Source organism: Dryas octopetala, chromosome 2, assembly GCF_963921425.1.
Source record: "Dryas octopetala chromosome 2, drDryOcto1.1, whole genome shotgun sequence".
In the NCBI taxonomy this organism is placed as follows: domain Eukaryota; kingdom Viridiplantae; phylum Streptophyta; class Magnoliopsida; order Rosales; family Rosaceae; genus Dryas; species Dryas octopetala.
In genome coordinates this window covers 23,311,913-23,333,741 of record NC_141367.1, presented here as the reverse complement: position 1 = coordinate 23,333,741, position 21,829 = coordinate 23,311,913, and the positions used below count along the sequence as shown (strand labels likewise).

General features: G+C 36.6%; 4 protein-coding genes across 4 annotated transcripts; 1 reads left to right on the top strand and 3 right to left on the bottom strand.

The window, feature by feature from the left end:
• Window positions 1-286: 286 nt before the first annotated feature.
• Window positions 287-2,151, top strand: LOC147294327 (uncharacterized). The gene has a single exon (XM_086233641.1). It carries the CDS (start codon window positions 439-441, stop codon window positions 1,804-1,806), a length of 1,368 nt encoding a protein of 455 aa, XP_086089767.1. The 5' UTR covers window positions 287-438; the 3' UTR covers window positions 1,807-2,151.
• Window positions 2,152-5,951: 3,800 nt separating this feature from the next.
• On the bottom strand, window positions 5,952-6,729 carry DI21 (drought-induced 21). The gene is made up of 2 exons (XM_086232208.1): window positions 6,448-6,729; window positions 5,952-6,339 (listed from the first exon to the last, which is right to left on the bottom strand). Exons 1-2 carry the CDS (start codon window positions 6,489-6,491, stop codon window positions 6,078-6,080), a joined length of 306 nt encoding a protein of 101 aa, XP_086088334.1. The 5' UTR covers window positions 6,492-6,729; the 3' UTR covers window positions 5,952-6,077.
• Window positions 6,730-7,566: 837 nt separating this feature from the next.
• Window positions 7,567-8,691, bottom strand: LOC147294325 (phylloplanin-like). Its single transcript, XM_086232207.1, has 2 exons — window positions 8,378-8,691; window positions 7,567-8,123 (listed from the first exon to the last, which is right to left on the bottom strand). Exons 1-2 carry the CDS (start codon window positions 8,574-8,576, stop codon window positions 7,837-7,839), a joined length of 486 nt encoding a protein of 161 aa, XP_086088333.1. The 5' UTR covers window positions 8,577-8,691; the 3' UTR covers window positions 7,567-7,836.
• Window positions 8,692-12,402: 3,711 nt separating this feature from the next.
• On the bottom strand, window positions 12,403-13,037 carry LOC147294324 (phylloplanin-like). Its single transcript, XM_086231185.1, has 2 exons — window positions 12,836-13,037; window positions 12,403-12,689 (listed from the first exon to the last, which is right to left on the bottom strand). The coding sequence occupies exons 1-2, from the start codon at window positions 13,035-13,037 to the stop codon at window positions 12,403-12,405; spliced, it is 489 nt and encodes a 162-aa protein (XP_086087311.1).
• Window positions 13,038-21,829: the final 8,792 nt, after the last annotated feature.

Here is a 21,829-nt window from a genome sequence, read left to right as displayed (position 1 = left end):
CCGTGCAAAGTGCAAACGTAGAGGTAGAGGGGCCGGGTGAGTGTACAGTCTCTTATTTCAGATTCTTCTGCTGGGTCATTACCACCTGCAAATATCTAGTGTTTTCCTTGTCTTCTTTCTCCCTCTCTCTTTTTTTTTTTTTTTAATTTCTTTTAAGTCATTGAGAAGAGAAGTCAGTCCTCCACGTGCTCCTGGGGACTCTCTCCGAGCCTTACTTCAATGCATCATGCCATCATGTAATTATTTTTCCTCACTCAACTCCATTACACCCTCTGACCATCTTTGTTTGCTTCCATCCCCCCCCCCCCTCCTCTCTCTCTCTCTCTCTCACAGAAAACCAGAAAAAAGCAAAAGCAGCATTCATCAAGATTATCTTGTAGAAAGAGCATCAGCATCATATCTAATCTCATCAGAGCGAACAAGAACCAACAAAGATCGATGATGGTGATGGAAGGAATGAAAGGCGGTGGTGGAGGAGGAGGAAGGGTTGTTGAGGAGGACATGGGAGATGGAATGCAGTGCAGTGACCATCCCTACAGGAACAACCCAGGTGGGATCTGTGCCTTCTGCCTCCAAGAGAAGCTCGGAAAACTCGTCTCCTCCTCTTTCCCTCTTCCTATTCGCGCATCCACCTCCTCCTCTTCGTCCCCTTCTTTTAGATCTGACCACATCAATGGCGGTGTTAATAATAATAGTAATGGCGGTACTGCTTTAGCTTTAGCAGCTGGTCCTCTTTCCACGTCATCTCTCTCGCTCTCTCTGGCATCAAAAGCCAGAAATGGCGATGATTGCCGCGGTGGATATCATCATGATGAGGATCACGAGTACTACAGCAGGCGGGCCAGGATCTCATTTCTCTTGGCCAAGAAGAAGAAGAAAGTGAGTACTAGTACCACGGCTGCACCGTCGTCTTCCGATCGAGCCGCCGCGGCGGACATCGTTTTCAAGCGAAGCAAGTCCACCACCACCCCTCGGAGGGGCCACCAGCATTTCCTTGACGCCGCTGACGATTTTAGCCCCAGAAAGAGAGCTGGGTTTTGGTCGTTTCTCCACCACTCCTCCGCCAAATCCTCATCCTCGACCAACTCCAAGAAAATCGACAAGACCTTCCGAGACAACTCCAAAATCTCTTCCTCTGCTTCCTTCACATCTTCAGCAACAGCAACCAAGGACAGGTGTTTGGGGTCTTCTCTGAGGAATAAAAGCGAACACATTGTGGTCGAGGCCGACGACGACGACAGTCCCACCAGCCAAGGCGGCGCCACTTCCGCCTCCGCGTCCTCGTTCGAACGGAAGGTGTCGAGATCCAGATCCGTTGGCTGCGGAAGCCGGAGCTTCTCCGGCGACTTCTTCGAGAGGATCTCCACCGGGTTCGGCGACTGCACTCTCAGAAGGGTCGAGTCTCAAAGAGAAGGCAAACCCAACAAGGTCTCAGGCGGCGCAGTGCACCGCGCTGCAGACAATCACTGCATGAAAGAACGGGTCAGATGCGGTGGCATTTTCAGTGGGTTCATGTTAACTTCTTCATCTTCGTCGTCCTCATCGTCGTCTTACTGGGTCTCGTCCTCGGCCGAAGATATGAACGGGAAATCAATGGCGGCTGCTGGTGGTGGTGGTGGAGGAGGAGCAGTCGCGCATGGCCGAACCAGGAGCTGGGGTTGGGCGTTTGCGAGTCCCATGAGAGCTTTCACCAAACCCTCGTCTTCCTCTAAAGATGGGAAGAGGGGCATAATTAGACAAGCTTCAGTTAAGAACACCACCCCCAACTTGTCTGCTATTCCTTCATTGCTTGCTGTGAGAGGTTGATGATATCAATATTATTTATCATACACATTAAAGTCTGTTACCTGTTTGATATTATTACTCACTCTGTTTAATTCCCATTAGTAATATGTAACACATTGTCTTGAATCTTCATCATCTTAAATCGTTTTAATAAATTTCCTAGGTTTAATTATCAAAATTATTTTGTCATATATGTTTAAGCATTGGAGGTAATATTGTATGATGAGGACCCTGCTACTCTGCTAGCTAGCTTTAAGTGAACTGAAGAAGGAGAGCAGATGCAGATGTTGACCATCTTATCTGTTCTTCAGTGGCTTTGGGTTCTGCTTTGGAATTTGTTTTCTTTTTAGAGTTTATTAATTTTGTAATTTGGACAGTGGTGTGAATGTTATGGCAAATCAAGAAATGTGTTTTTTAAAGTATTGCACTTGCATGTGTAGCACCTACTTGATGTAAGTTTCAGTTGTCACATGCACACACATGTTTGGTTGTTATTCGACAAATTGTGAGGTCTAATTTACAATCACAGTGACCCATGTTACAGAATCCCCAACACTATTTGATTTTCGGACTACTCTGGAATAAGAAAACTTTGTTTTGATGATCGATCCTTTGACCGAAATGCGTTAATTATTCTTATGGTCCCCCTCCACTGCTGTTGTTTAATGTTCAAGTTTCAATGATTAGGTGGTAGATGAAATTTGTGGGTTAATCCAGTTTTACTTAATTGGGTAGATTGGGCTTTGCCGGATAAGTTTTGTTTAGTTCGAACTTGAGATGTCTTTTAACAAAATTACAAAATGAAAGAACGGAAATAAAAGAAATGTTGGTCTGATTAACGTTTTAGATCACTTTTTAAAAATTATTTTTACCAAAAATTAACTAAACTGAAAATTATTTAATTATTTAATTATTATCAAATAAATAGACAATATTAATAACAGTTCGGGTCACTATTTATTTGTTCGACAATATATAGATGGCTAAAAGTGTTTTGATTTGGTTAACCTTTATGGCACGTGTGGTACGTCGGACTGTACCAACTAATTCTGTCGGATGATATTAATCTCTTCCGGAGAGTACTGACTGTTATCCAAAATATTATCAGGCGTTTGGTACTGTTCCGGATAAACAGTTTGACTAAGTTATACTATATTTGGTGCTCAATCAGATAGACTATTTTTTTTTTAATTCTTTGATAACTTAATCGAAATTGAAATTCATATGACACAAATTATTTTTGACAAGATTCATATGACAATAAAATTTTATTTCTTTTGTTTTTGCCAAGATCTATAGGACAATAAGACATAAACTAACCCTATTTGATGAAAAAAAAAACCCTAATTGAAGAAAAATTCATAACCTAATTCCCATAAAAATGTAATAAAATCTATCGAATAAATCTAAAAGAAAAGCAAAAATAATTAAACAAGAAGAAATTGGTTATGGTCAGGACCTAACAAATAAATAAATAAACGAATATATATTAAAAAAATAAGAAAGAAATCAACGGGCTTATATTGATGGACTTGAACAATTTTGTATCATTATAGGTCGTCCTATTGATTCAACCATGTCTTTTCATCTCATTCAAAGAGCAAAATTGCTTCCGACCCAAGAAAAAAAATTGCTCTCTTCATTAATTAGCAAAGACTCAAGGGAATTTGCTACCATGTTGTGGTTTCGGAGAGAAGAATAGAGAAAAAGCAAGAAAAAGCATATTGGAGAGAGAGAGAGAGAGAGACATGGATACCTGGAGATCGAAGAGTGAAGAGAATAACCTGTGGAGAAGATAGCAGAGAAGAACCCTAGAGAGAAGAAGATGAAAAGAGCGTATGTTGGTTTTCACGTAGAAAGCGTGTTTTTGTTTTTCCAAGTCTTAATAATTAAGCGTGTATTATTTAATCTCGGGTGTGTGGGTTGTATTAGTTAGCCAGGTAAGGAGAGTATTAAAAGCCCAGTCCGGTTTACATAGTCAGGTAATTAAATAATACAAGTTGACACCAAACAACTGATATGGATTATTTACTCCTATCCAAATTTCAAAGTCTAATACGGTGTGCCAAACATACCCTTATAGACATAATCTTTAAAAAGTGATAAGGTAACTTGAATTCCGCAAGAGATAATCATACATCAATATTTAGTTGGTAGCTATGTTGATGAATTTGAGTATTATCTTTGGGTGCATGGGCACAATTAGGCTTGGGAGTTGGTTTTATGCCCTTTCATCAATTAATTGCGCACGTGCCCTCGTCTAAGTTTTTTTAACACAAGGAGCGTTGCTTGTCGTTGCTTCCTCTGCCGAGTTTTGAGGATAAACCTCTATCTTTTCACCTCATTCTCTCCTAGAATATAGAATGAGTTTGATCCGCCCAAAATTTTAAAGCTAAACTCTAACTTAATGTCGACAAACCAGCGCTCGGACGTCCGCACATGAATGGACATATATATATACATACAATTTTTTTATAAGGTGGACGTGTCCGTATTTTTTTTTCACAGATTTTCATCGCTGTGCGCTTGATAATCCATTTTTTATAACAGCCGAGCGCTGCAACAAGCACTCGAAATCGCTTCCTCTATCTATTTTTTAGGGTATTTTTTTGATTGTTTATCTTATACATTTCTAGGATGTAAAATGAGGTTTATAAAAACTATATTTTAGGTTTTAACTCCAAGATTTTTTTTAAATTTTAAAATCTAATATAAAGTCAACAAATCAATACCGAGCATTCGGAGCTAAAAATTCGTAAAAAAGATATTACGGACATCCCCCTAGAGAATAAATGTATATATATATATAAGTACCAACTAATATGTCTTCAGTAATTGTGTGGACCCACTTCCATGAGTTTGAACATCAAGTCATGTATGAATAGTTTGGACAAGTCTTTTCACAAATTTGGATCTTTACTAACTAATTAATAATTGGGTTACCGGTTACCCAACTTCTCAATCATTTAGAAGTTGAACATATAATAAAATTGTTTTAAATGTATAATCATCCGTGTTTATATCTAATTAAAGTTTTAAAAGGTTGGACACTAGTCTGATAAAGTTCTACGGAAAAATAAATTGTGAGAAAATAAAAGATCTTATTGTTATTCTTTTTCTAATGAAATAAAATCTTATTCGAAGTACTAAAGATTCTGAAAATTCATGAGACGGACAAGAGACTTGGATGAGGTACAAAATTGTAAATGGACGTGAGGAAGCTGCTTATGTGGTGGGGACAGAGTGTTGTTGACTCAGAAGTCCGAACTCAAAAGATTAATATGTGGACCAAACCCATGTACTTGTACGTTTTAACCCGTGGGCTTAGATTTTCTTTCGCAATTTCCGCAAGAAATATGGACATGAACATGAAATGAATATTTACAGCTGGTGGTGTGTATAATAACTATAATTTATTAGTTCTGTATTGGTTGATATAGATTATTTAAGAACATAGGTGATTTAACAGTCCAAGTTTCGTTATCGAAATTGTTGATTTTTCAGGCCTTCGTTCAGAAAGAAGATTACACTATTTGCCTATTTGGGACATAAGTATGTCCCATTATATAAATTACTTATTTTTAAATAATGCTAGAAAAACAATATTTTAATACCACATTGTATATCATATTTTTAATAAAAATAAAACTTACTTGTATTGTTAGATCTACTTCTGTTAGGGAGGTGCTGGTAGACAATGTAATACCAAAATGTTTTCGTAACATTACTTACATTTAGAATTTAGTGAGCATATTTATTTTGTTCCAAATCACAAATAGGGTTTTTTATGGGTCAAGAATAACATATAGGTTCACTAGTAGTCTAGTACACAATCTAGCCATGAAGCTTATATCTAGTGAGTTGTATCATTGTATGTTGGAAAAAGAGTCAGAAATTCAGAATTGAAGGCTATTCCACCCCCACCTTCCAAGTTCCAATGCCCGCCTAGTGCTTGTAAATTTACTTATTTTCTTTCTGTTAATTAGTTGCTAAACCACGCCAAATCCCTTTCTTTTTCTTTTTCTTTTTAAATTAGTGATCGATTCAACCAATAATACCACTACAATAGTAAATAGTACATAGTACAATAGAATACGCAACATGAAAACTGAAAAGCAGAGACAAAACATTATTATATTTGTAGCACCACCAGTGTCACTCTTGGCTTATACTCAAGCATGAAATACAGGATTAATTAATTAATTAAAATTAAAATCCTTAATGCCAAGGACACCCAAATCATGTCATCATGATATCTCCACGGTCGATGTCGGATGTCCTACTACTACTACTCACTGGGTTGGCCTCACTTTGTGGTTCAAGAGCATTTGTCGAAGCTCGACCGGGTCGATCTCATCAGCCCCACGGTTAGCGGGCCTGTAGTACCCGGTTCGGGGATCTGGGGCCCATGAAGACGATGACTTAAGCCCAGACTCCTCTTTCATGACATTGAGACCGACCCTCTCCTCCACTCTCCCCACCACAGCGCTCCTGGACCCTCCCTTACCCAATCCAGGTGACACCGACCCATGTGATACGGCTGAGTAACCTCGCCTGTTCCCCACAACAGTAATCAAAATTACCAAACAAAATTGAAAAATAAAACCATTTTTAAAAACCAAAAACAGGAAAGAAGAAAAAGAAATTTTAATGAAATCTCACCGTTGGATGGAAGAAGCAAGGACAAGAAGCTGCTTAGTAGCCATTGGATATACGAGAGGATGGTAGAGTAGGAAGCCAAGAGAACTAGAGAAAGGAAAGTGAGGTCCTTCCTCTCCTTCTTCAGTTCTTTGTCTCTCTCTCTCTCTGTGTGGCGGTGGTGTGGAGGATTAGGGTTTATGTTGCTTTTTATATATAAAGGGGGGTGAAGGGAAAGGTGGGGAGACCCGGGAGAGAGGCTAAAAATGGAAGGCATGCACCGACCTACAGAAAATGGGGGGCATTGAGTCATTGACACGTGGGTGCTGGGTGTAAATCTATATCTGTATGTGTAAAGTGCAATGTATTTGATAAAGCTAAAATCTAAATTTCGGTACAAAGGAGGACACAAGGACAATGGTTGATGCATCTTTTGTATGATTCCAATGCATCTTTTGTATGATTTCCATGCATCTTTGCCTATAAAGTATTGGGCCACCAATGAATCCTAAATTAATTGAGAATGGTTGTGGTCCAGACGTTGTTATGAAATGTGGATCAATAAATTGGACGGTTCATAAATTTATACGTGAGAATAGAAAATAATAAATCCCTCAATCCAATGAGGAAAAATGTTTTCATGCCACTTGGACATCCCCATGATCTTTCAAAATTAGTTAATGGTAAATTCTATGGGTATGATATGCAATAATTTTTTCTTCTTAGATTTTAAAGGATTTATTTTTCTATATTATCGTATAAATTATGAATCATTGAACTTATTAGTATTCCTGGTTGTATTATAGACAAACTCTTAATTGATATCACCATATCATATGGTGTTTAGAGTTCAAAATTTGAACATGACATGATACTTGATAAGCTACTGTAACAGTCAGCTATAAACGCTTTATCCGTCTCACCAAATGTTTTATGTTTTATGATCGTTTTCCATTGATAATAAGTAGGCCTTTAACTTCTTAAAAAAAAAAAAAAAAGGAGTACGCCTTCAAAAATGATCCGCGGCCCAATGAAATAGCCCAATCTAATCTAACCTTCTTGGATTGTGGGTTAGTCTGCTTGAGCAAGGCTTGGCCCAAAAAGGTTGATCAAGACTGAAATAGGAATATTCTAAAACAAGACTGACTGACATGGCATATATTACTGCTTGTTGGAAGGAGTTGTACAAAAATTAATTTGAATCCCAATATCCCATCATACATGGGCTTCATAATTATTTAACAGAAATACTAAGATCCTTAACTAGCTAGTTAATCAAAAGGTTACATCCTTAAACTGACCTTATTGATCATCTATATATATTGTATATTAAGCTAGAAATTAAGCAGTGCATTGGCCATGCATATTATTCTTTTAACGTACACCCATATAATACATCGAGTAGTTCAGAGACTAATTGAGGATGTTGAAGCCCCCTGGGATGATATTGATGATGCTGAGGAGGCCGGCGACGGTGGTTCCGATGAACTGCAAGGGGGACGAGAGAATGCCGACTATCGAAGACAAACTAGGGTTGCAGGTGGAGAGTGGCGTCCTAACCACCAGCTTGCAATCAGACAATAGTGAAGACAGAAGAAACTGGAGAGGATCCAACAGCATTGAAAAGAGTCCTGAGCCATTGGTTGTCACGGTTGAAACCACATTTCCTAAAGTTCCACATAGCAGTTGGATGGTTGCATCTACAACATAAATAGCATTACATATTAATTAGAACCATCGTATAGTTACAGAAACAATCGAAAGTATTTTATGAATTATAAATATACTTGATAAGTACTTTTTTAAGAAGTGCTTCCAAGTATAGTTACAGAAAGCACTCGCTACTTAGTAAAATTACTTCGTACAAAAAGTACTCGCAACATGCGGTCAAACTTAATGCTAAACAAAATTATTTTTGAATCCGAAACCCAACGGGGCTGATTAATTAACTTACTTGCGAATACTGGGGTAGCGGTGGCCCCACTAGCACCCACATTGCCATTGGGAGTGCAAAAAAGAGTGCCTTGTATGCGGATGAGACCAAGGAGGCTGCCGATGAGCCCAAGTTGGGCTTCAGCTATTGGGACTACTGCCAGTGCAGCAACCACGAGGCACACAATGAACACACAAGTACTACTTGACTTAAAGGCCATTATTAATTGCTTCTTAATTTCTAATTCAATTGCAAAACTGGCTTGCAGTATTGGTGTGCAGGGTAACCAATTTATAGGGAAGCAATTAGGCTACAAGATGGAGGACAAGTTGCTGCAGATTTTTCTGACTAAAATGGATCGAAAGCTCATCTCTGTGAACAAGTTTGTGTAAGACGGCTAGGACATGCATGCGCGCAGTGACTATATATATTTTGGATGATCCGGAAATTATCTGAAGAAAAACAATGACATTCTTGTCGTTGATGAGCTTTATTCCTATCAAAATGTAAGGTTGACATGAAGCAAGCTCATTTAACTTGCTTCATTTAATTCACCATGCACGCGACTTCAGTAATTATGAGTGGGCTTCACTCTACAAACTAGGCTAGCTAACGTACGTTCTTCTCTCTTAGCTCTCTTAACATATATGATGCCCTTTAATTAATTTGTCTTTGGCTAATATGAAGACTAATTAAGTTTCTCATTGATCGATCACTATTCACTAGTTAGCAATAATATTAAGGGAGACTTAGAATTCAGTCCATTTTATAAATCTTTCTTAGACTAAGACCGGTAGTGATTTAGGATTTTTAATTAAGTAATTTATTTTTCTTTTTTAACGGCTTTATGTTAGATTTTGACTCTAAGATTTTAGGCTCCGCCCAAAATTTTGAAGTTAAAACCTAACATGCAGCCTCTACAAAGCATACTCTACACCCTATGAGGAGAAATACCCTTCAAATAGGGGGAAATACCCTTCAAATTGAGAAAGGACTTTATTATGAATTGAAAGGATTTTCTTATAAATTAAAATGACTTTATTATAAATTAAAATGATTTTATTATAAATTATTATGAATTAAAAGAATTTTCTTGTAAATTTTTAAATCCCCCATCTCTATCTAAAATTGTTTTTGTAAATGATCTAAGCCTAATTATCTTTAATATTAATTAATTGGTTAATTTATATGCATGGACAGATTAAATAGGCGCAGATTGGCACACCTAGCTAGATGTAATTAAGTTTGGTTCTTAATTAATTCCCAAGATAATTAAGTGGTCGCTTAGCCATATTTACTTCAAAAAGTTATATATAGATGGGTCCATATATAGGCCGGCATATATAGCTCTCTAGTCTAAAGTCCAAACTTGTTTTTGTTTGTTTCAAGTTTCAACTTATAAATGATATGTATCTCATGATCTGCATGCCACTGAATCAAGTTGCTTCTGACTAGGGGCAGTAAGGATTGAATTATATCTATATAATTAAATGGGCAAATTACACAAAAGTACCTCAACTAACCACCCTAATTCACTTGAGTACCCCAATTAAAAAAAGTTGCTCAGAGGTACCTCAATTACTGATTTTGCACACCCAGGTACCTCCGTCAACTTTTCCGTCTGAGGACTGTTAACTGCCTACGTGGCGTGCTGATATGATTTTTAAAAAATGCCACGTGGACAAAAAAATAATAAAAAATTAAAAAAACTTAAAAAAATGAAATAATTATTTTAAAAACTAAAAAAAAAAAAAAAAAAAAACCCAGCAACCCAGCAACCTCGCATCCCCGATCCCTCCTCCCTCCGCCTCCCCCCGTCGGCCACCCAACCCACCCACCTCCCTCCCCCTCTACAGCCACCAGCTTCATCCCTCCCCTTCCCTTTCCCACCACCTTCACTGCAGATCGCGTCGGCCACCCAATTAACCAGCGTCGAGCCCTCCTCCCTGTTTATCTTCTTCTTCTACAAACACCTCCAGCTATGGCTACAAATATGAGGGACCAGTTTGAAGTCTGAGAACTGAATCTAGCCCCGCCCCTCCCTTCCTCGCCCAGCCAAGCCCCCTCACCAAGCCCCAGCCCCAGGCCCGCCTTGCCCAGATCTGCTCGCCGCACCCAGCCTTGCCCCGACAAGCCGCGCCCAGCCTTGCCTCGACAAGCCACGCCGAGCCTTGCCACGCCCAGTCGCTCCCAGCTTTGCCACACCCAGCAGCGCCTAGCCTTGCCAATCTTTTTGTCTGATGGTGGGTCACTGAATTGGGTGGCCGACGCGGGGGAGGAGGGCTCGGGGCTGGGGTTTCGGAGAGAGAGAGAGAGAGAGAGAGAGAGAGAGAGAGAGAGAGAGAGAGAGAGAGAGGGGCGGGGAAAGAGAGGGTGGGTGGCTGGGGTCGGTGACAAGGTGGCTGGGTTGGGTGGCTCTCGGAGGGAGGGGTGGGAGGCGGGGGGAGGAGTGCTGCAACAATGCTCCATTTTTTCTTTATTTTTTTTGTTTTTTTAATTTAATTATTGTGTTTTTATTCTTTTTAGTTTCTTAAAATAATTATTTCATTTTTTAAAGTTTATTTAATTTTTTATTATTTTTTTGTCCACGTGGCATTTTTTAAAAACCATATCAGCACGCCACGTAGGCAGTTAACAGTTCTCAGACAGAAAAGTTGACAGAGGTACCTGGGTGTGCAAAATCAGTAATTGAGGTACTTATGAGCAACTTTTTTTAATTGGGGTACTCAAGTGAATTAGAGTGGTTAGTTGAGATACTTTTGTGTAATTTGCCGTAATTAAAATATATGCTAATATTTTTCCAAACTCCATGGCATTATGGAATGTGGAAGGTGCAATTCAAGAAACACAACCTATATATCTTGAATACTTATTGATCAATCACTTAGTTTGCAAATATGCAAATAATACTGATAAGATGAGTGCAATTAAAACTGAAACGATCATCGATCGATCACAGCAAAGCGTGTATATGAAACCTGAGTCAAATCGATTAGTATGCTCATGAGTCACAACGGTGCCTTTCTCTCTCAATAAATTAAGATATATAGGTCTTATATAATTAATTGAACTCCTAATAAAATTACAGCCTAACAAAGGAGAGGAAACAATCGATCCCAAGTTCAAATCTTAAAGAGATCTTTTCACCCAAAAAAATAAATATATATTAAAGAGAACTTAGTCAACTGATAATTTACACTCCATTTGTTATGTGGGACAAGAAACGGGATTGGAAAAATTTTGTCTTATAAGGGGATTGGACAAATCTATGTTAGTCCTGGTCAATTTAAACGGGGGTTGAGTTTATAGAACTAAATAGAAACCCAGCCCCCTATTCTACATGGGATAAGTCGACCCAACAACTAGAGAGTTTTTGGTATATCTTTTCCATAGATGAATTAAAACAATGTAAAGGGCCTGGAGATCAAGTCCAAGACACCCACATTCTAGGGATCCAAGCTCGATCGGGTTACTAGTTGGTTTTGGGTTTCAGGCTTGTGGCCCAAGTCCATGGTTTGAGTTTCGAGCACGTAGCCCAAGTTTGATATTGTTTGAGGCCCATGTCCAAATTTCGTGGTCTAGGTAAGTGTCTAGACTGTCTAGACTTTCTAGTTGTGAGGCTCAAGGCCCGCGTTTGATTTCAAAGTTGAGAGTTCGAGGTTTAGGGTTTTGATTCGGGGATTCGGATCCAAGGTCCAAATCCGATCTTATTCAACCATGTTGTATATCAAACACAAAATAACATTATTTAACTATTTATCGAATAGTATAGTACTAAATATCGCATAGTAAGTACGTAATCCGATTTAATCATGCATATATGCTAATTAAAAATTTAAAAGAGGCCTAAATATCATTTTCAAATAAGGTGTGTACGTTGTGGCTGCCTAGGAATCATTTATTGAAAAAGAGGAAATGATGGTGAATTGATTGAATGAGACTTAATTAATTATAAGAGAAAGTAGGTCATAATTGAGCTTAATTATTATTGATGAAATAAAAAGAAGCAGTGGACGGCCATGATATATGGATGGCTGATATTGAGCTTAGGGAGTGAATGTGAAGCCGAGTGGAAGCAAATTGATGATGTTAAGGAGGCGACTGAGGACGGTGGTTCCAAGAAGCATCAAGGGGGATGTGAGAACCCCTGATCTTGGCAGTCGAGCGTTGCAGGTGGCGAGTGGTGTTCTAACCACCAGCTTGCAACCAGACAGTACTAAAGAGGGAATAAAGTGCAGAGGATCCAGCAATATTGAAAACTTTCCTGACCCATTCGTTGTCACACTAGAAATCACTTCATTTCCAGCTCCACACTGCAGTTGCACAGTTGCATCTACAAACAACAAAAATTAAACCATTCATAGTGATATATCCAAACAAAGTTTAAACTGTCAGGACGTGACTCAACAGTTATTTGCTTCGTACGTACTTTGTTACGTACGTATTATGGAGTAATTAAGAATCGATTAAGTAACTCACTTGGGAAAACAGGCGTAGCATGGAGGCCACCGAGACCGACATTGCCATTGGGAGTGCAAAAGAGAGTGCCTTGAACGCGGATGAGACCAAGAAGGGCGCCGATGAGCCCTGCAGTACTTTGGGCTTCAGCCATTGGAACCGCCACTAGAACCACCGCAACCAAGAGCCACGCAAAAACAATTGTTTTTGTTTTAAAGGCCATTAATGAACTAATTAATTGCAGCTAGCTAGCTAGCTCCTTAATTAATTGCTCTAGTCCAATTGTAGCATGCGCATGAAGGTGTAGCTACGTATCTAGCTAGCTTTATCCTTTAATATATAGATAGATATCTTAAGTCCACTCCTATATAATACCATTTACTAAAACAAAATAATTAATGCTTACATATTTAATTAATACCATATATTTACAGGAAATTCCGCCATCATGTCAGTAGCGTGATTAGTAGTTATGCGAGAGGGAGTGGGAGGGCCAACATATTTATATTAACCAAGGCATATGCATGTGCATATGCATGAGCATCCGCTGATTTATTGAAACTTAATTAGTTAGTGCTGATATATTTAGTGGGAGTTTAATAGATATATTAGAGAGTGACAAGTCCTATTTTAATTTTTAAATTTCACATATGATTTTGCTAAAATATCCTCTCTATGATTTCACCATTGCATCACCTTAATTGCAAGAAGTACTAGATAAGAAAACTTAATGGGATGTAAAAAGGAAATAAAGGAAAAGACATCCGATGGAAAAATGGGTCTTACCAAATATTATATGTACTTAGGTAGAGTACCAATAATTTTGTATAATGATAAAAACAAAAAAAAAATCAAGTCGGGCGTCCGTATTGCTAGGCAGAGCTATTCACATGCTTGAAGGGACCTAACTGTATGGAGAATTTTTTCAATGTAAGTGATACATTGACATGTGGTGTAACCAATCTAACGTATAAGGGTATTATTAGACGGTATATTTATATTAGTAGAGTATAGTAATAATAACATTCATCCATATTATGACAGATATACTAGTTACACCACGTAGCGGTACGTATATCGGTTACACCAAAAAATCTCTCAATCGTATGTGGTTTTTTAATTATTTTCCAATCCTCTTAATGATAGGGAGTTTTCATTAAGAATTCCTTCATAAGTTTATTTAAAGAAATTAATATGTGAAACACATTATACAGCACAACAGTTGGTGTTATTTTAACCAAGGAATTAAATTTTGAAATTTTCAGCGAAATTTCGTCGAAAATTTCATTTTTGTAGGGTGTTAAAATCGAAACACATGTTTAATAATTTTTCGGGAAGATTTCGGCGAAATTTATCGAAATTTATCGAAATTTACCGAAATTATTGAAATTTTTATATTTTTTATTTTCTCCAACTTCAGAAATTCACCAAAAATAGCTCGAGACTCCAAATAATTCACCGAAAAATTCTACGAACTCGTATTGATGAGTACTAATTTTCTATAACCTCAAAATAGTCAAATTGCTTTCAAAACAATTATGAAAAATCCTACTCTTATAATTTAATTCTGAAAAAAATAATAATCGTCAAATTCTTGAATTTTCATTTTCTAAAATTCATTTCCACACAACTAAGCTCTAGAACCACAACCAAAGGTCTAAGTTAGTTAAAATAAATTTAAAGAAATTTCTAATTCCTTTAAACAAACCTTAAAACAAATTTGAAAAATTTAAGTAACAAAATTAACATAAGCCAAAATTTGGGTTGTTACACTTAGTGAAGACAAAGTTTGGCTAAGTAAGAGACACGGGAAAAAAGTAAAGAAAGATAAAAAATAAAAAAAAGACTAAAGAGAGAGGCACAGGGAAAAAAAGTAAGGAAAGAAAAAAAATGGGGAGGGGTTTGGGGCCTTTGGGCAATTGGAAAGAAGAAAAAAAGGTTTGAGATTTCTTTTAGTTATTTTAAACCTTAAACTTTAATACATTTATATATAAAAAAATAATTAAAAGTATCCTAAAGGGCTTAAAACCTAATATCCTAAAAAATATAGAGTATATAGGGTTTAATGTATAGATTATAGAGTATAAAGAGTATTAGGGTATATAGAATATATAGAGTATTATGGTTTAGATTTTAGTGTATAATTAAATTATACAGTATAAAGAATATACTAATTTTGTTTATTCATTATACTAATTTTATTTAAACCATAATTTTATTTTAGTGTTTATTCATTATACTAATTTTGCTCCAGTGCGCATTATATTCACTTTATATCACATGAAACCTATTATATAATTTGATTTCTTATATTTTTTTATCAATTTAGTAGATAATATGTTAAATAAACATATGGTAAAGTTTTATTCAAAATTTCCGTATTTTGATAGCAAGTTCCGTCATTTCCATCTAATTTCTGTCAAAATTTAAAAATCTTCAAAATTTCTGTCGAAATTTCTATCGAAATTTCCGTCGAAACTCGAAATTTTATTCCTTAATTGTAACACCTAATAATTTCTCCACAAACACTCGAAATCTTTTTGAATTGGGATTTATATAATAATTAATTAACATGAGTTGACTTAGCAATATTCAAGATGTATCTTTGATCATAATTGGAAAAAGAAAGGTATCTTGATGATCGAGCATGGAAGCTACAGGGACCATTGGACCAATACATGCCCAAGTATAGGATAACACCTGTTATCCTCGATCGTTAATTTGTAGGATAGATGGCATGTACTTTGCTAATTAACTTCTATGCTTCCACATTCCATAAGGATAAAGCCATATATAGATTATGGAGAAATATGGATTATCGGCATGCATGCATACATTAATGCATATATATTTGTTTCCTCTTAATGTATATATATAGAGGAGTGCTCTAAAACTAACTGGTTAGCAAATTAATACGAAACTAACCATACTTTTGGGACCACCACATAACTAATCTTATAATCCGAACCGTCAATTATTTAGGTCATACTTCAAATATCATCATTGCAAAAAATCAACTAAATCAGAAATCATTTAGTCATCTAATTAAGATCAAATAAATAGACGATCAGTGTTTTTGATAAAAGACTGTAAATATTTGTTGTTATAATCAAATGACTACATGACTTCCAATTTTGAAAATTTTTTACAGTGATAATGTTTGAAGTAGAGCCTAAAAAATAGACTTCGGATTTTGAGATTACATTATGTGGTGGGCTCAACATGGTAGTTAGCTTTGTATTAACTTACTAACTAGTTAGTTTTAGAGCATTCTTGTATATATATATATAGGAAAAATGTTAGCAAAATGACTATAACTATACCCTTATTTTCAGTTGAGTATCCCGTTTTCACTTTACTTCAATTAAGGACTATTATTTTTTAAGTGCTTCAATTAAGAATATTCCGTCAATTTTGTAAAAACTTATGTTAAAATTGATCACGTGATCCTCACGTAACTAATTTATAAGGGCAAAAAAGTCTTTTCTCATAAAAAAGAATTATAAAAAAATAAAACTAAATAAATTTAAACAAATTTAAAAACAAAAAAAAAAATCCCTCCATCTCCCTCTATCTCCCACCCTCGCCACCCCCTGCACCATGTCGACCCAACAATCCCTCCACCCAGCCCTGCCCCTCCCCTCCCCTCTCTTTTCTCTCATCTTATCTTTCTCTTTCTCTTTGCCCCCAGCCAGCTCCCCCTCTCCGTCACAATCACCTATCCCCCCTATACCATCGACATCCCTCCCCCCACCCCCACCCATCCTAGCCTTGGCCCAATCCAGCTCCACCACCCCTCCCCGGCCCCGTCGCAAAACCCAGTCAAACCTATCCCCACCCCTCGCTCACTCTCGTCGCGCCCCCTCACCTAACGGCCGACGACTCCTCACTCCTCCGTCGACAATGGCAGCAACAACTATTCTTTCCCTATGCCGCTTCTCTCTCTTTATCTCTTTCTCTCTCTTTCTGATCTGGACGGGGCTGGGGCTGAGATGGGTTTGATTGGGTTTTGCAACGGGACCGGGGCTGGGTTGGGGTGGTAGAGCTGGATGGGGCCAGGGCTGAGACGGATGGGGGAGGTGGAGGGGCAGGGTGAGGCTAGGCTAGGTGGGGGGAATGTTGGGTCGACATGGTGCGGGGTGGCGAAGGTGGGAGATAAAGGGAGATGAAGGGAATTTTTTTTTAAATTTTTTTAGTTTTTTTTTTATAATTCTTTTTTATGAGAAAAAACTGTTTTACCCTTATAAATTGGTCACGTGACCCTTACGTGGTCAATTTTAACGGAAGTTTTGACAGAAATTGACAGAATATCCTTGATTGAAGCGCGCACTTGAAAAAAAATAATCCTTAATTGAAGTAAAGTAAAAACAAGATCCTCAACTGAAAATAGGAGTATAATTATAGTCCTTTTGCTAACATTTTTCCTATATAGATATATATATATTTATAGAGGCTCCTACAGTTGTAAGATCATCACTAAATGAGGAATGCCACGGATCACCGTCTATTTTCATTAAAAGAGATATGACTGCTCACCTGTTTAATATGAATGTTATAACTTGATATGACGGCTCACACTCATACATTGCGTTCAAAGACACACCTCACAACTGTTTTTGCATATATATATATTTGTTTGTTTCCTATCAAGTCTCAAATGCATATATATATATATGGTGTCATTAAATAATTAATTTGCTCTTGCATATGTATATATTGTTTGAGTGCTGCTATTTGCACATATTTTCCTTTCTTTTTGCACACCTCTCTTGAAAAAGAAAAAGAAAAAGAAAAATCAAAGTGAAAAAACACACACACCCCTCTCTCTCTCATTCCCTCTCTCCTCTCTTTCTTTCTGCCTTTCTCTGCAAACACACCACCCCTCCTCTCCCCTGCGCCCTCCAAGACTCATCAACCCAGCCAAGCCAGACTCCCTAGCCTCCTCCTTCTTCCCCCCGCGACCCACCGCGCGCCCATGCCAAACCATACCCACTTCCTCTTCTTTCTCTCTCCCCAAAACCCAACCCTAGCTTCTTCCTTTCCCCCGGCAACCACCCTCAACATTTTACCCAAAAAAAAAATGCAGTTGCTAAATTTTTTGGAAGAGAGAAAGAGGAGGAGGTGGGTCACGGGGGGAGGGGAAGAAGGATGGGTTGGCAAGGGGAGGAAGGAGGAGGAGGGTCGGGCTTGGCTGGGTTGGTGGGTTTAGGATGGTGCAAGGGAAGGAGAGAGGGTGTGTGTTTACAAAGAAAGGCAGAAAAGAAGAGAGGAGAGAGAGAGGGGTGTTTGTGTGTATTTTCACTTTGGTTTTTTTTTTTTTTTTGAGAGGGGTGTGCAAATTGCACCTCTCTATTGTTTATACAATTAATTAAGCTAATGACATAACAGAAAAATAATTTTGTATAACTGTAATACTGTTATATAATATAATTGATTTACGTATTATGACATGAATCATCGAGAGATGATATTAATAACGTTAATCTATATTAACACTTGAATTGATTACACTGCACAGTGATTTAATTTGGTAAAATGAAACCTACCCTAAGTGATACCGATGATGGGAGATAACCAGCGCGCATTGACATTGTCGTTATCTAAATGCCGTAGCACTGCAAAAAGAAGCAACTTGATTCAGTGACGTACCGCTAGCTAGGTAGGTACCTAAAACCACTGTACCGAAGTGACAAAAATCTATCTAGGTACTCTCCTGATCCCCTTCTCCAATATCGGTGTGCTCGACACCTTCGCCCTGATCGAGACTTAATAGCGTACATGAGGGTTTCAACTTTCAAGAGAATAATAACGTATATGCTGTATGCAAGCATGGCCATGCACTGCTACTTTTTATTGTACGTATATATATATATGAATGAATAATTAAGGATGCAATCAACCTTTTTGACTAGCTAGCTATAAGATAGGATAGTCTTAATTTGTCTTAATTCCAAGTATTTCTGTTATCAACTAACTCCATGTTATGTTTGATAACGGAGGTTAATTGGGATATTAATTCAGATTAATTGTACAACTCCTTTCACAATTGTGAAGCTGCCAATTAAGTAAGTAATAATTAAAGGCCATGTCTTTACTTTGGCCTCGTTTAGTACATATATAAGATATGATTGGATATGATAAATAATTAAATTCATGTGTATTCAAGGAAGAAGTTTCTAACTTGAAAGAATAAAATGTATTAAGATTAACTAATCATAAGAGAAGATTTAACCCTTCCAATCCCTTCAAAAATGGTGAGATCGATTAAATAATTCATCTTCTTCCCAAATTCTTCCTTCAAGTTGGAAGACACCCTCTATATTATTCCTTGAATACACATGAATTTAGTTATTTATTATATCTAATCATATTCTATGCATCAAACAAGACATTTGTTTTCCATTGTGTTATCCACCAACAACCGTCACATTTAATTTCTTAGGAAAATATGATTGGGATGATATTGCAAGTTTGTTAAGATATATATATATATACACTTCAGTTATATATTGTCAATATAGCAATTAAAGTACACTAATATCTCAATCACTAGAGAATGCTAAGAAAATTAATAAGAAAGACTAAATAAGAGACCTTCATATATCTCTTGCGTTGAAAAAGTCTTGAATAGAATGAAATTGTATCACGTGTATTGTAAGATCATTCAGTGCTACGGCGTCATGTGTTCTATTTACTTTAAAGAACTATAAACTTTATTTAATATAAACACACGTACAAATATATAATTAGAGGTCACACCATGCACAATAGCACAACTGACCCACTGTAAAATCTCTTCTCCACGTTCCCTCTTCCAATTATTTCTCCCACATGCTTTTTCATCTGCTTAATTATGATGCCCCATATGCTTATATCTTCCATGAATATGTCCCATAAAGCTCTGTCACTACAAATTAAATGATACTCGATCCGTTGCCAAAACCGAAAGAAACCCTTTCAGTTTTCTCCCTCATGCATAATCATGGCTAGGATCGTAGAACACATTCTCATCCACCCCCAGCTAGCCCACCACTTACCCTCCATGTTTTGGAATATTGGTGCAATTGCCTGCCTTTTTCTCATACACCTTATCGATCTGCAAGAGAAAACCCACAATTTATTTAATAGACTTTGGCTGCTACAAGCCACCAAACTCTTGTAGATTACCCTTGTTCCTAGAGAATACTCTTGGGACTACTATTATATATGGTCTTCCAACTTTTTTCGATGCTCTGAATGAGAGCCTTTCATTTTTATATAAAGAATCTCTTATGAGACACATTTCGCATTATATATATTTCAATTATCAAAATTATGCATTTATTTTTCAGGTCTATTAATTTAAGAAGCATCCTTATAAATTAGTTGGTAACATACAGTCATACACTACCTCAGTACAACAGTACTTGAGGTTTGTTTGGTATGCGGATTGGAAGTTTGGGGAAATTATTTCATTCCTATGTATGATAATTCACTACAGGATATAGGAAACTATTTTTTTCCTACTGCTATTGCCCAATAACCAATTAATAAAAGTGACTTAGATGATTATCCACGATGCAGTCACTAAAGGATGCATGGTTGGTTGCAGTCACGGACCACGTTGTGGGCTAGGAGGGCTAAAGCACCCCCAATCTTTTAAAAAAAAAAAAAAAAATATATATATATATATATATATATATATATATATACACCTGCTAATAAGTAATAGCCCAGCTAGCCCACCAATGAAAAAGAAAAGGAAAAAGTTCCTTTGTCAGTTTGTCCCCACTCTTCGATTCCCTGGATGCGGCACCAGCTTTTTATTCGACCAAAAAAAAAAAAAAGTTTGTCCCCACCCCACTTCCCTTTCGTTTCCTCTAATCCTCTCTATTTGCTTTGATTAATCAAATTTGTTGTTGGCTTTGTTCTTCACGTGGGCTAGTGAACTGGAGAGAGTTGGAGTCTTGGAGAGGCATGCATGCAGCTTGGCCTTCCTTTCTTGGCCTTCTTTATTCTTTGTTTCTTTTTGGGCCACAATTAATTCTTCAAATAAAATAACACACATCAAAATAAAATAAAATCTCAACAACAAATAAAGTAAAGCACACCCTAATTTAGTTAAAACTTAAAATGAAATAAAATCTAATAAAATCTATGAAATAAAACAAAAACTAGTAAAAATCATTAATTAACTAAATAATCAAACCAACAATTAAAATTAAAATAATGACTAAAATGTATAATTTAGGAATAGAAAATATGTTATAAATTAAGCCAACAGTAATACTATTATACTAATTACTAATATATCTATTTAAGCTCTTATATTTTATTTTTTTTAGCCATTTAGGGATTTAGCTATTTAATTAGGGATTCAATTTTTATGCAATAATTGTAGTATTTCTAATTTACTCTTAAATATTTGTAAAATTAAATGAGAATTAATATTTAATTATCCAAATTATTCAGAAACTCAAGGAAAACTCGTGTAATTTGTTGATGTGCATGTGATTGCTTTTAAGCTCAATCTCATTTATTGAAAGTGCAAGTTTGGAAACCAAGTAATCTCTAAATTTCAATATTAAGGTCCCGTTTGGGATTGCGGTGGAGGACCCAAAAGCTATTGTGGATGACAATTCTCAATCACCTACAGCAGTTTTGGTGTTTGGTAAAAAAATAAAAAACTGTTTTTCCCCACAATTCTCAACTCCCTACAACAAAAACAGAAAGCAAGTTTCTAGGTGCTTTTGAAAGCTACAGTAACTCATAGCAACAATGAATATTTTATTTTACCCATAATGCCCTCATTGATTTCTATGATTTTTATTTGTTTATTTTAAATTAAAAAATATGTCCATTGTTAGTTATATTTTATATTATGATAATTAATTATGATATTTTATTTATAGGATTAAAATTATAATATACCTAAAAAAATAATAGGCATACTTATTTAATAATGTTGTTCTTAGAAAAATTAATGCTAATAAAAATTTGTAGTCAAAAATTTCAAAAACAAGTAAAAAAACATAT